The sequence below is a fragment of the Ammospiza nelsoni genome, chromosome 20 (assembly GCF_027579445.1).
Source record: "Ammospiza nelsoni isolate bAmmNel1 chromosome 20, bAmmNel1.pri, whole genome shotgun sequence".
Lineage (NCBI taxonomy): Eukaryota > Metazoa > Chordata > Aves > Passeriformes > Passerellidae > Ammospiza > Ammospiza nelsoni.
This window is the reverse complement of record NC_080652.1, coordinates 5,998,765-6,013,626: the sequence shown is the minus strand read 5'-3', so window position 1 is coordinate 6,013,626 and position 14,862 is coordinate 5,998,765. Positions and strand designations below refer to the sequence as shown.

Here is a 14,862-nt window from a genome sequence, read left to right as displayed (position 1 = left end):
GGGCTAGGGAGCCAGTGTGTTAGAAAAGCAACTCCAGGATGACAGGCAAAGAGAGAGACTCACAAAGAAAAGCAGTGTACAGCAGAAATGTATAGGAACCCCAGCCAAATTATTACAGCAGACAAACATTGTCAATATAAAATAATGCAAAAACTCCTACTGAGCTTGGCAAAGCCCTGTGCTGCTCAGAGGAGCAGAGACTGAATAACCAAGAGCCTGCATTGCACTGCCAGTATGGCACAGCTCTGAAGAGCGCTCAGCCTGGCCTCCAGGACAGACAGACAGACAGGCAGACAGAGGGCTGTGCCCCAGATGGGACCCCCACAACCAAAGGGGTGTTTCACACCTGGGGCTGTGCTGCACAAATGTCACAGCACCTCTCACCAGCCCAGCACCCCAAGTGCTGTGGCTGATGCTGGCCCCTAGATCAGAGAGCAGTAAAGACCAAAAGTTTTATTAATCCCTGTCCCTGTAAACCTCAAAGCACAATGACAAAGAGCAGAAGGTCACTTAAAAGCTGGGTAAATGAGAGCTGGAGTCAGACAGCCCTGCTACTGTGGTGTGGTGGGAGAGCAGGGCCTGGAGGCAGCTTGGGGCTGCCTGGGGTGATGGGACAGCCAGCAAACACCCAGACCTGCACTGGGGAGGGACGTGGCAGCATGGGTGTGGTGTTGGCACTCTGGGAAAGCACCCTCAACAAACAAATGCTCATCCTCCCTGGAAAACAAACTGTTCCCCTTTTCTTTGAGCAGCCACTTGGATATTTTGTGCAATTACATCTCTACTGTCTGAGAGGATGTGGTGAGCTGCTAGACAAGCAGGGGGAGGATGTGCAGAGGGCAAAGATTCCTTAGCTCAGGTCTGGAAGAGGGAACAGGAAGCAAGAGGGACATGGAAATCACAGTGATGACCCAGGTTAGAGTTGAGAAAGGAACTGGAACGAGTCTGGGCCCTCCAGCCCCATCTTCGGTAGCCTGTCCTGCCCTGTCCACCCCTTTGCCAGTGCAGGGGCTGCTCTGAGCCTGGTGGGGTTTGTTGGGTGCCCTCAGTGGTGGCTGCGGCTCTCACCAGGGCTGGCTGGGGAGGATTTTACAGCATCCTCATCTCTTCCAGCAGAGCCCTGTCACAGCATGGCAGGATCTGCCAGGGCAATCTCCCTTCTCAGCAGTCACCTGCCTAATCCTACCACAGCACATCCCATTGGCATCTGACCTGAAGAAGGAGAAAGTGACACTCTATTCTCAAATGCATGTGGTAACTTCATCTTCTTCAGCCTCATGGGCTGAAATCTGGGATAAAGGCTTCCCCTAATCCACCCTGACAGGAAAAGCTACATTTAGTCAATTAGCTAAATTTTTAAAACTCTCTTTTACTGACAACACTGGTTAGAGATGAGAGAGTGAGGTCCTGGCAGCTGTCCAGGGTGCATCCCAAAGCCAAGAGCCTCAAGGCTCCTGAAAGGACCTCAAGGTGCCTTCCCCTGTAGGCCTGGCAGCTGGGCTGAGCACAGCCCCTGGGCTCCCCTGGGACCCTCAGTGCAGGCCAGGACAGCATTTCAGCATTTCCCTGTGCTGAGCCACACCAAGCAGCACTATCAGATACCCCAGGCTAAACAAGGGGCTCCCACAGTGGCTGGAGGTGACAGCTCACAAAGGCAGGCAGGGGAACCCAGCTCCAAGCTTGGGCCAGGAGAGGCAATAGGGATATATCTGCTGCTGAAGCACACAGTGCTCCTGCAGAACTCAGCAAGGTGTTTCTGCAGAGCAGTGCTGCATTTGCTGCTGTTAAACCCCTACTCAGAGCTCAGACAGACAGTGAGCAGCCTCCCTAGAGCAGCATGAAGCAGCAGGCAGTAGCTCCTTTCCAGAAACCCAGAGCTCCTTCCTTACCCAGTTATCCAAATATTGATATTTTGCTATCACAGCCTGGCCAAACAAAAAAGCAAGCAGATGCCTTGAGTGAAGCCAAAGGGAGACATCCCTGGCCATGGATCTGGAAAAGAGCTTTTCCTCAAACACTTCTAAGGCTTTCTCAGTCAACCAGAAAGATCCCTGGAAGCAGAACAATAACCTCCACTTCTCCATGAACAACAACTCAGCTGGGCTTGGAAAGGCAAATATTTCCAGGTTTGCTTAGATAACACCACTTTACAAATGCCTGGCACTTATAAATTCCTGCAGTTGGTGATGCCGGAGATCACTGGGTCCATGTGGCAGCAAAGGGCCTGGAGTGCAGGTGTGCTCCCCTTATCTTGGATTTACAGGAGTGGATGAATGAATGGCACAGTGGAAAAGAGAAATGTGTTTTGGGATTTGAAAGCTCCCCTTTATCACCTGAGCCAGAACCCAGCAGCGAGAGGATAAAATTCTAGAAATATTGGAAGGCACCTTGGTCAGGAGAACAGGGCAGGGAAAGGCACTTTACAGCAAGATTCCAGGTGCAGCTTTGGAACGTGGGTCACAAAATCAAGGCTCTGGTTGATATTCAGCCTTTCATGGAGACTCCCAGTCTTTTTGATGACATTATCCTTAGGAGACCACACGTTTTCCTGCTGTGAGGAGCTGATTAGCAGAAATGTGCTTTAGGATTTAAGTGACATAGGACAAGGGGCTTGCTGGACCAACTGCCTCCAAATTTAAACCTTGGTTTGGTTAAATAGTTAGGTTTAAGCATAGCTTAATACATAGCTGTCACTAGCTGGATGTTAAGCACATGTCCAAGTGCTACACTGAGTACAGATGAAGGGAAATGAGCCTGGGCTCACATGTCCAAGTTTCTCCTTAGGGAAGACTACAAAGGAAATAACATTTGAGGAAGATTGTTCAATATCAGTTTGGTGGAATAAACAAAGACTTGTGAAGGAACAATAGCTCTGTCAGGACTAAAAAGAAGGTTGCAATTTCTAAAAAGCTTTTCTTTCTACAATATACATATCTTGACACTGTGAAAGCTATCACAACATAAATGCAGACCCCAAAATGTCTCCATTGTTCTTAACAATCAAAACCATATTTGCTATTTACATTTCCTTCAAAAGCAGAATAACTTTAATGAAGCATCCACAAACAGAGCTCATGGAATCCACAAACATCTGGCAGGGGCTGCATTCATGTTTCCACTCTGAATTGAATTACACCCCTTCTGTGAGCTGGGATAGACAGAGGGTAATGGCTGAAATTACAGTTGGGGGATCATTTCCCCATCCTGAGTAAAGCAAGACCCTGAATCACAGAACCAAGTAAGCAAACATAGGATGCTGTGTGCCTGGAATATCTTCTGACAGTAGGAAGAGAAGGAAAATGTGAATGAGAGAGATTTGAACCAGAAATCCTCCAGGCAGGAGATCTGCTGGTTCTTACAGTACTGACTTTCCTGCATCAGATCCACTGAAATCTGTAAAAATTTTACAGCAAAGCCCAGGTTTGTCCTTCCTGCTGGGGATCTCAGAAAGTGCATCTCTCTGCCTCACAAATTCTGCATGGATGAAATCACTGCAGTGCTCAAACACCACCAGATCTCCACCAGAGCCCAGCCCAGCAAGAGGAGCTGAGAGCAGGAGCACCAGCAGCAGATCCAGAGGCTCACTCCTTGCTGGTCAAGCTTCAGGCAGAGTTTTACCCAGTACTGGTGTCCTTAGGGCAAGACGGACTCCTTAATTCTCCCTTTTCCCCAGGAACTTCCTCCTTCCTGCCTCAATGCTCTGCACATCTTGAGGTGATTTTTGCAGGCACTGCAGCCTGTCAGGTACAGCCACTGCTGCATTCCTGGTTTGCAGGGCTGGGATGCACTCTGAGGTCTGGCTCCCTCTGTGGAGGCATCTCCAGAGGGAGGGAGTGGCACAGGACCTGCTGGGTGAGCATCTGGAGAGGAAATGTAAAGCCAGGCCATGCAGCTGAAGGTCTGTGCTGCAGGATGTGCCATTCTGAGCATGGACAGTGCTGGTGGCAGCTGATGGTCCACAGGATTTCTCTGGAGGGTTTGACACCAGGCAACCTCCTGTCCTGGGAGCTGAATCCAGCTGTCCTTGTGGGCTGGGGACTGGAGGCCAGCATGGATGTCAGAAGCTGAAGAAGGTTTATGTGAGGGAACCTTGGACAACCCCAGAACCAGACACTGCAGTGCCTGTGCCTGCTGGAAGGAAAAGGACAGGGATGGGGATGGATTCCTGGCTGGCAGCTGGGAGGAGGCAGTTCCTGGACTCCTTCTCTGTCACTGCAAACATTTAAGGCACTGGCAAAAGCACCTGATCCCCTGGGAGGACCCACCTCTCCAGAGCCCTCACATCAGAAGGTGTTTCCTGCTCAGCCCTGGGCTGCAGTTTTACCTTGGGATATTTTCCACCATCCATTCAGAGCCTGCCATGAAGGAACATCTCCAGTTTCTCATCCAACATGATCATGGATGTCCCAGAGAGCCCAGTTAATCCTGCTGGGCAGCACAGGGGAACCACACTCCCTTTGCAAGTGACCCGGGGAGGGAACTCCATGGGCCTTCCCACCAATGGGAGCTTTCTCTTAAAAGATGAACCCTGATAAACATCTGCCAAACTTGGATGTTACTGGCATCCTTCTAGATGTGATTTTAAAGTTCAGAGCAGTTCCAGGGTACATAACTCTGTGGTTACAAAGCTTCCTAGTTGGTTATTCCGTTTTCTTTTGCTGGTCCCAGCTATTTGAAGAAAACATTCACTCTGGCATGGGGAAACACAAAATTGTTGGCTGTCCTGAATCCCCCCAAGCAGAAGTTGCAGGAGAAGCAGAGAGTGGGAGTAGGTAAATGTATAGTTTACTCCAGTGTGTGCCTTTGAAAATGAAACAAGGAAACAGATCCTTGGGGGGAGAAATGCAAAATATGTTGTTGTTGGGGCCTTCAGCACATGCTTCATGTGTGCTGGCTATTAATACTTTGTAAAGCAGCTGGACAAGGAAAAACAACCCAAAGCAGGGATGCTGCTCCAATAAATATCTAACTGGAGAAGAAAGACTGAAGAGCTCAGTGGGACGGGGGCTGGATGTCACAGGCAGGAAAACAAGCAGCTTTGGCAGGTCTGGAGGTCACTGTCCTGTCAGCTGTCACCCAGACAGAGCAGGGAGAGCCACACAGGAACTGGCTGTGGGTGTCTGAGCTCTTTATGGAGGGAAATGGGAACTCACAGCCCTGCCAGGGGTGCCAGGGAGGCTGGGGCTGGGTGAACAGTCACCTGTGCTCACAGGGTGGTACTGTTGGGGTGTACACATCAAATCAGGGCTGGAAAAGTCCTTAGAAAGGCACAGGACACGTTTATAATTTGATCTAGTGACAATGCAAGGCACACCTTCCTCACATGCCTGTGGAGCCCTGCTGGAGGTGTCAGTCCTGCGGGACTGCAGGGGAACACATGGGTAGAACAGCCCAGCTCTATTTCTGTCAGCCTTGCCTCTCAATTCTATGTCATGACATAACATTTCCTCCTTCATCTGCCTCTGGTTATATCACAACACTTCATATCTCAGCTACTTTTTCTCCCACAGCAACAAAGGCACCTTTTCTGCTTTTCTACCTGCACCCTTTCCCACAATTTCAGACAACTAAATAATCATCATCCTCACCAGAAGCATCCATAAACTGTGTTTTGACGTGACAGGTAGCTGGAAAAAACAGTCTGGACCATTTCCATGATAACCTCTACTCTGGGCACCCCTCTGCCCTTACACATCCTTTGCACCCACTTCCCTGGTAAGATTTGTTCAAGGACCTTTATGAGCAGCAGAAATGTGTCTGTGGAGGTGCTGCCCAACTTTTGCTCATCTTCACACCCTCAGATTAAATCAGATTTAGCAGATTATTTTTCCAAAGTGTGGAAGAGGAGAGTGATGAAAGCTCAGTGCTTACCCTGCGACCTTTCATCCCTCGGACCCCTGGTGCACCCCGGGCTCCTGCTGGACCCTGCAAGGGGAAAAGGACACAAAATGAGGAAGGCAGCAGCTTTGGTAGGACCCTACATTCCTCTGTGATCTGCAGGGGCCTCAGAGGCAGACCCTTGACCAGCAGATTGGTTCATTAAACACTTGCTAAAAACATCACCATTTTCACTTGCCTATAAATGGCTTTTTTTTGGTCTTTGGATTGTGAACATTTAGGCCAAAGATCCTGGCTGAGGTTTGTATGCTTAATGACCTGCAGGCTGTTATCTGTATCAGCGGTGTGATGTGAAGAGTAGTTGAACATCCAGAATCCTCTCTGAATCTATTAAAAGCAGCTGTTTCTCAGCATCTGTTCAAAAATAATAATAATAACCAGGATCTGGTTTGTAGATGTCCAAATACTAAATCAGACACCTCATCTTGGGTATCCAAGTTTGATCTTTTCAGCCAAATACTGACTTTATCTTTAAGTAACTGTTGCCCTGTTAATACTGCATAAATATTGATACTGGCAGATAGATCCTAATTTAATGTGACTGTTGGTGCTGTGGATAATCTTGTTCTTACAATTACAGAAAGATTTCAGGTTTTCTTTTAATCTGGATTTGTACACACATGATTCATTAATGTGCATACAGAAAATGCAGAAAGCCAGTTTTTTCCCTGCTAGAATATTTATCAGAGTAAAAAAACCAAAAAAGGATATATTTATTTAACAGTACTTAATTTTTTATCACAGCTTTTAAACCTGATATTAAAGTTAGTGCCTTTCTGCTGTCAGAAAAGAAAACCTCAAAATGACACATTCACTCCTTGCTCTCAAACATTCCACATCAAATTTGGCTTTTACATGTTAATAGCTTTTACCAACTGTCAGTCCTGCAAACCCCACCACAGATCAGAACAGAACTGGACTGTGATCTTCCTGCTGCTCCTACAACTGCCATTTATGAGGATTCTGCTTTTGTGCATGGTGTGTAAGTTCAGGATATAAATGCTGAGCTGTTCTCACTGAGGATGGAAAAGGCAGCTGAGTGTAACTGTGTTTGTGATCACAGAACATCTCAGTTTGGTAGTGAGGACAGTGGTGACTGGCACAGGCAGTGCATGTGTCAGAGGCCTGTTTTATAGAGATTTTTATGATAACCATGTGCTGAAATGAAATCCTTAGCTGGTATTTGGAATCTCCTCTGGAAGTCTCAGCCTATCCCAAACAGCTTATGAAAGTACAGGGACAGAAACATTCATTGTGATGGCAACAGCTAGATACCCTGCTGGAATTCCAATGAACTGTTTAGGATGAGATAAGTGACCTTAAATATTCCTATATATACACATTATTTCCAAAACTGTATATAAACAGAAAAGATGCACCATAATTGTGAGTAAGAAGAGGAAAAAGGAATTCACAAACCTCAGGAAGCTGAAACCAGGCAAAGGGCAAAGTTTCCTACCATTGACTTTGCTCCCCATTTCCAGTCATTTGTTGAATTAATCAGCCATCACTGCTAAGGCTCATTCAAAGATTTTAACAGTTTAGGACAAACAAGAACTGCATGCCTCAGGTCTGGCTTGAAAGGCAAGTAAGGAATGTTTGGTGGAAAAACAGCTGGAGTTAATGAGTGGGGATTTGATATTAGGAGATTATTTGATTTACTGGCTCTGTGGGGAAGTTTGGCTTATTGAATTATGACTTTTTAAAATGCATTTGTGGAGCAAACATTTTGCTTGGACGAAATTGTTATTTGCCTGCAGGAGAAGAGGGAACTGAAGGAAGCAGAAGGACCTGGGGATGGCCTCAGCTCCCAGAGCTTTGCTGAGAGGTTTTGGTATCTCCGCCTGCATCTGATGCCTCAGCTCTTTCTATTGTTATGCCCCAGTGGAGACAGACAAAATTTGGCTTCACTTGAAGGTACATTTAGTGGTGCGTGGGATGGTGCTCAGGGCAGAAACAGCCCTGGCCATGGGTGCTCACAGGCCTGGAGCAGGAGGGAGCCCAATGAATGCTCCAGCTGTCCCCAAATAATGTGGCAGCTAATGATGGGAATTGTTAAAAATGAGACATCTACAGATATGCAACTGCCTCTAGGCTTCTGCCAACAGCAAGTGCTGCCATGAGGGGTCACAGAGCAGCTCAGAGCTGGGGGCTGTGGGTGGCATTGTGCTGCTTTTATTGCAAGGACGTGGTGGTGCCACACTGCTGCTCTCCAGGCAGAGATGGGCCACCCTGAGGTGCTGCTTGAACTCAGATTTTCCCTTTTCCTCACCTGCACTCACTTGTGACTGCACAGTCAGTGCCAGCTGCCTGCAGCCAGTGCATCCAGAGCATCCTGGAGCTCCTGGCAGTGGCACAGCTGACCCTGATTTGGAGGCCACACCTTTGGCACTTCTGGGCATTTCACTGCTGTGATCCTCCTCCCTGTTACCAGCACTGTGGGAATTCACACACTGAGCAAAATCCATTCCCTGCACCCACCCAGGGCTGCCTTTTTGTTGGCTCCAGCAGCTCTTGTGCTGCTGGGAGAGCCTGAACTACATCTAAGGAACATCTGTGGGAAACTGGAGCCAGGCTGGAATCTGCCTCCATGGCCATTGCACGCTCCAGCCACAGCTGCAGTGTGCCAGATGAGCCTGGCCAGATGGAGGGGCTGTCTGGGGGAGCTGCTCTGCTGCTCCTCTCATGCCAGCAGGGCTTTGACCAGGCAGGATGGTCACGCTGCATGCCGTGGTCACTGTGATAAATCACCATGATAAATCACTGTGATACATCACTAGATCACATAGCACCACACTGCCAGCCATTCCCAGCACAGAACACCTTGAACTAGGGAGCTTGTGTCCTGCCAAAAGATTGAGGCTGGATTGTGATTTTTGCATCCCTCCTTAGGAATACAAAATTTTGAAGTAAGCACTGTGGTTTTTTTTGTTTCTCTTTCCATGTCCCATCCCTCTCCCCATATCTCTGGTTTGTATCAAACTCAAATAAACTGGAATACAGTTGCTTGGCTTAGCCCATGCACGCCCAGAATGTGGTGTTACAAGGCCTTTACTTACTGTTGGTCCAGGGATCCCAGGAAATCCCACTCCTCCTGGCATCCCAGGGTGCCCCTGAAAGGGAAGGCAAAAGAACATGCCTGCTGTGAATGTCCACAATCTGCACAGACTTTCTTCCTCCCAGTGGGAAGACAGGAAAAATGGCATTGTTGGCTGCTGGCAAGGTCAGGCAGAGCTGATATTTGTCAGGGTAAAATTGCTCAGGGGCAGAAGGAAATGGCCAGGCTGTCACTAGCCCAGCTCCAACCCAGCCAGTGATATCAGCAGCAAGATTTTCTGAACAGCCCAGAAGGGAATGGACTGAATTAATACAAAAATATATCTTTGGGTCTTGTACTGTAGTAGACAGGAAACAAGTGTCAGAGAAGACAAGATCCAGCTGAGGCCCCCACTGTGAAATTCCTAAATGTAGCTCTCTAAAAGGCAGAACACAGCAAGGCACAGTGACTGTGCTGCCCAAGCATTTCCAGCTGCCCTGGTCAGTTTGGACAGATCCTTGTTGGGGGGCACTGTCTGTTCTAGAGCCAGGATGGTTGGGTACAGGCAGCCCTTCAGCTCCTGGTTGTCCCCATTTGACACTGCAGGTCCTCAGCTGATGGAGCCACAGAACACACCTCAAACTGCTGGGAAAACTGCTGGACTCAGCTGCTGGGGAGAGGCTGCACTCAATATTCACTCACTCAAATGCCCATTCCTATCCCCACAGACAGGGGAGGAAATTGCAGCTGTTGTCATAAAACTCAGAGACAGGAGAAGCTGCACCCTTGGCTAGGACAGACAGAGAGGGGGCAGCAAGAGTGAGAGGATGCAGACTTACTCCTTACCATCGACCCCTTGACTCCTGGAGGGCCTGGGGGTCCCACTGGGCCACGGTCACCCTAGGAGAGAGACACAGGGAGAGTGATCTAGAGCAATGAAACAACTAAAAAAATCCACAAATTCATATCTACGCAATCGGCTTTCTACCAGAAATGGTTCCATAATTGCTCTCTTTCCATCCATCTCATCAGAGTAATGGGAGAATAAGGATTAACTAATTCTCCACATTCCAAGAGAGGGGACTTTACTGTTGCCATCAAAAGCACCAAGGAAACAGGCAGATCACCTTCAATTCCAAATCCAAGGAAATCTCCAGCCCTGCCCACCCAAGGACATGTCTGTTTTGCAGTACCACAATCCCTACACGTGCTGGCATTTTCAGAGCCAGGGGTTTGAAGTCTGTTGTCACAAGGCCCTGCTGAGAGCAGGGAATCCAGCTGGAAAAAACCAGAGATGCTGCCTGGTGCTTGCAGAGGAGACTGTGGGTGTTTGGGATAACTCCCTGTCCTGTGGCTCTTACTGAGACCACAGTGCCAGCAGCAATGACCTGGAGGTCTGATTTATGAGGGGCTCGGAGCTGGATGACTCCCCAGCCCACCCTAAAGATAGGATCCCTTCTAAAACAAGCAGTTAAAGAACTTAATGTACCAAAACATCACTTATTCATTGCTAAAGTCTTCCCTTATCCCCTCACTTTCCATGAGTATTTCCTTGGTAGGAGACAGGAGGGTCAAGCCTCACCAGCACCACCACAACCTGCTGATGTGAGGTGACACAAAGGTGTGGCTTTAGCACTGGGACATCAACAGCTCCTTTGGGAGATGGTGGCAGTTCCCACACAACTGTCTGTAGTCTCCCTGCAGCCCCAGGGGTGCACTGGGAATTAGGTGTGTTAGGTTTGTATGCTCAGGGGGGTGAGGAAGGAGGATTTAGCAAGTGCTGCCAATTAGTTTACGCCCAAAATCTGACCTACCTTCCAACAGCACAAAGTGTAAGGGGAAATATTTTCTGGGCTCTAAGGAGCTTATTAAAAACAAACCCCAGAGTTTGTGTTGTCACCAGTTGGCCTTTGTAAACCAATGTAAGGATTTTTTTTCTCCCTGAATGGATGGATTTTATTAAATGTGTATTAACTGTATTGTTCTCTTTGATAATCTTTGGATTCTACTGGCTTCAGTCTTAACTTTTGCAGCTCTCAGGATGGAGACTGCTGACTCAGCTATGTCTAATGAAAGCATATTTCCCACTTAATTTAGCTCACAAGAGCGTAGTAAGCTGTAGGATACTATGCCAACTGGAGGCCTGGTTGAGGTTTTGATTTGATGATAGCTATTTCTGTCATCCCTAAATATGTCCTGGTAGAGAAGCCTGATGGAAATCCCAGCTGTGCTGAGGATCTCCAAGGGCAGATTTTCAAAGGACAGCCTGGGTTTGCCTTGACACTGATGTAACATCATCACATTACAGAGCTGATCTGGAAGCTGAGGAGACTTCATGTGGTCAAGGCTTTGGCATGGAAGGCACAGGGACAAATGTGAACTTAATTGAATGGAGAAAAAGATCTTCCCATGTCTCCTGCATGGCAAACACCTTATTCTTCATTCAATTCAGGGCTGTAGCTGCCAATGAGACAGCCCACTCAGGCACCAATTTTCTGTGTAACCACCCTGGACACATCACTCTTTATTCTCTAAAACACAGCCCACATCATGTCACTCTTTTCAGTTCTTGTGAGCTTTGACAGCTTGGACTGAGACTGACTCTGCTACTGCCCCACCAGGGCCCACAGGACAGAAAGGCCTTTCCAAAGGCTGCTGTGGACAGACAATAAAATGGATCTGCAGCAAACACAGTATAACTGTCACAGAGTCTTTACATCATTACCCAGAGGACAGGGCTTGAAGCAATAAAAGTGAGAAAGAGAGCACTGATGTGTGGAATGCATCGTTTTATGCTCCTCGCTATCTTTACGGCCGCGCTGTGAATAATTAAAGCACCAATGAAAACCAGCAGCGTGCGAGTGAGGTACAATGAGTGACACACATGATTTGTCTTTGGGAGCTGCCTCTGAATAAAAGTTTACACTCTAATAGAAAACAAATTAACGTCCTTTTACGTTTTTTATGTGAAATAAAGCCCTTTTTATTCCCCTGGAAGAGGTTTGTGTCTGTAGTGTACACAAGAGGGCACCAGCCCTGAGTGTGCCCAAAGCAATCAGGGGCAGCCAGATGGGATGGTCCTCACCAGACAAAAAGGGAAATATTTGGACCAGCTCAGATGGGTGGCTGCATTCTTGTACACCTGAGAAATTGCCGAGACCTCCTGTTCCATGCAGGCTCAGCCCTGGTCCAGCATGACCCCCCTGGGAACCCAGAGGACACCTCTGCAGAAATCTGTAACCTGAATCCCATGGACTCCTCCCATGACTAGCAACACAGGGCTGATGGATCCCTCATTCCTATAAAAACCAGAGCTGACCATTAAATACAAATTCCCTGGCATATTATGAATGAGGAAAGTGAATTTTTCAAAGAATATTTGACAGCATCTCCCTGGAGGGCAGCACATGTTAATTCCTGAATGAGAAATGGGATGATTTTGGCCTGGTCCTAGTCTAGCTCAGACACCCTGGATGTGCTTCATTCCCAGCTGGGTGTTGCACTCACATCACAACTTAAATCTCCACAACCCTTTTCCCACCCCAGCCTCCCTACCCTGCAAAAATTACAGCAAAGATTTCATTGCAAGCAATCTTACCTTTTCTCCTGCCATTCCAGGCTCCCCCACCGGACCAATGAAACCCATGAGACCCTGAGGAAAGAGAAGAGCACAGCTAATTTTCAGTTTTTATTTGCTGAGAAAGTAAACAGTTCCTTTGGTCCACCTTGCTGGTTGCAACAGCACAGCATCCCTCGTCTAATGCTCAGTAATTCCTACTGGCTACCAGAGCGGATGGAGTTGCTCCCGGCCATGGGAATGTCTAACTCCACAGCTGGTTCTGCTTTAGGGGCCAGCTGGAACAGCAGCACCAGGATCTGCAAGAACCACAACACACAGAGCAGTGGATGGGTGAAGGAAGGAAGGCTGAGTCCATAGTGAGGCTTTGTTCTGAGAGCTTTCCCCAAAAAAGCTTCTCCAGGAGCTCCTGGGTTGCACAGAGACAGACTCAGCATCATTTTAGCAGCTGGACTGGGTAGGCTTCTTCTGGGTTAATCCAAGCTGTCTCAGCCCTTTGTGCAGACTAATTTTGCCCTGGATAGTGTTGTGCTGGTGAGATGCCAGTAGGAAATAAAGGTTCCTGCAGCCAGAGAGGCCAGCAGGGCAGTGGATCTCACACACCACTCAGAAACCATCTTGGAACAAATCTCCAGCCTAAGCTCAGGGTTTAACAATGTTCAGGATAATGAAGAGGCAAACAGAGCTGCTTTTAATTAGGAAGATGGAAACAGATGCAATCTCAAGAGAAGATTCCTGAGAATTAAGATAAAGCAACCTCCCTACCAGCTCCAGTGGTTTCTGGCTCTGGAGATGCAAGGGACTCTCCCCTTTGCCACTGCAGGCACTCGTCTCCTCTGTGCCATGATGGAAATACCAACCAGCCATGGGATGACAGCTACAAAGAGAAAAGCTCCACTATCCTGTAGGGGTGTCACCAACCTTTCTGAAGTGGTCTGTGCTTTGAAATGGCCTTTGTGTCAGAAGCTGAGGCAGTCCTGGAGCACAAGATTGTCATCGTGGCCAGGCTGCACTGACCAGACACCCATGGCAAGCAGAGCTGGACTCAGCACAGATTGCCCAGTGCAGGAATCAGCTGGAGAGCAGAAAACTCTGCAACATCTGCCTGTGCAAGGTTGCCACTGGGTGGCATTGCTGAAGGCTGCTGGATCAATGGTCCTTTCAATAAGACACAAGTGCAGGTACACAACTGCATCCAGTTCCTGAATTTTTCCAATAGCTCAAGGCCATGAAGAAGGCAAAGGTTATGGCAGAAAATGGCAAAGCAATGAGATGCAACAGGCAAAAATAGACAATAAAGGAAGAAAGAATACAGCTCCTGCTCATTTCCAATTTCTTGGAAAACCACAGAACTCTTTCTCTCTCCTGGGAATATGGTGTTAAAGAAATTTCTGGTTCCTTAGGCCAGTCCCTGCAGAAGAGGGATCCTTTCTCTGCAGACAGTGTTGGTCCCATTCAGAACAAGACTGTTTCAAACTCCCTTCCAAGGGGTTCTGCATATCCAAGCTCAGGCTTGAAGGCCAATCTTCAAACCCACTGTTCATGGCAGTATCCACCCTAAAAAGCCTCTCAGGAATCTGGGTCCTGAAGCCAGGTGTACTGGTGACGCTTCTCAAGTTGCTGCTTTGCAGAGAGGTTTGCAGGGATCTGAGCACACCAAGACCCCCCAACACCCTCCTGAGACCTCCCTTGCTGTCACAGATGTGCTGCTTGTTATGGCAGCTTGGGGACAAACCTGCTGGGAGAAACCATGGCCAACACTGGTCCTGCTGTACAGATGGGATGGAAGGAGAACACAGCCAACATCTCAGCCCAAACCCAGGAAAAATTCTGCCTGTGCTGGTGCACTGTGGGATGCACAGGGGAAGATGTCACTGCTGCCCACGAGAGAGGAGCATCCCATGGTTGTGAACGTGAGATGCAGAGCTGGGGCCCTGCAGCTTCCAGCACAGTAGCTCTGCAGTGTTTGCAGCCAGCACTGTCTGCTCTGGGCTAAATTAACCGACATTGCTGTGTCTGCAAGCAGACACAAATCGAGATAGATATGTCTACGCCAAATAAATCTCAGTAATTTATCAGGAGTATAAGAAAAAACAGGGGAAGATTGGGTAATGATGTTCCTCACTGGCCAAAATGGGATAGACACTAAAGGCGAGGAGATTTAGGTTTTAAGACAGAAAGACTTAGGTTTTAAGAACCAGAAGAGCTGCCAATGGCAAATGTTTAATCAGAGCAGACACGAACTGTGGTCATTACCCTAAAATGGCTGTGGCACAACATATTTTTCTCAGGGTTGAAAAGAGGACCTGCACCAAGCAGGGCTCTGGGCAGTGTGTGTAATGATGCACGT

At 48.0% G+C, this 14,862-nt stretch overlaps 1 protein-coding gene across 1 annotated transcript in view; it reads right to left on the bottom strand.

The window, feature by feature from the left end:
* COL27A1 (collagen type XXVII alpha 1 chain) overlaps positions 1 to 14,862 on the bottom strand; it is a 145,591-nt gene that overhangs the window by 48,035 nt on the left and 82,694 nt on the right. Inside the window, exons 25-28 of the mRNA XM_059486610.1 lie at positions 12,534 to 12,587; positions 9,782 to 9,835; positions 8,958 to 9,011; positions 5,872 to 5,925 (exon numbers count right to left, since the gene is read on the bottom strand). Of these exons, the coding sequence (XP_059342593.1) occupies positions 5,872 to 5,925; positions 8,958 to 9,011; positions 9,782 to 9,835; positions 12,534 to 12,587 (216 nt within the window). The remainder of the gene's footprint in view (positions 1 to 5,871; positions 5,926 to 8,957; positions 9,012 to 9,781; positions 9,836 to 12,533; positions 12,588 to 14,862) is intronic.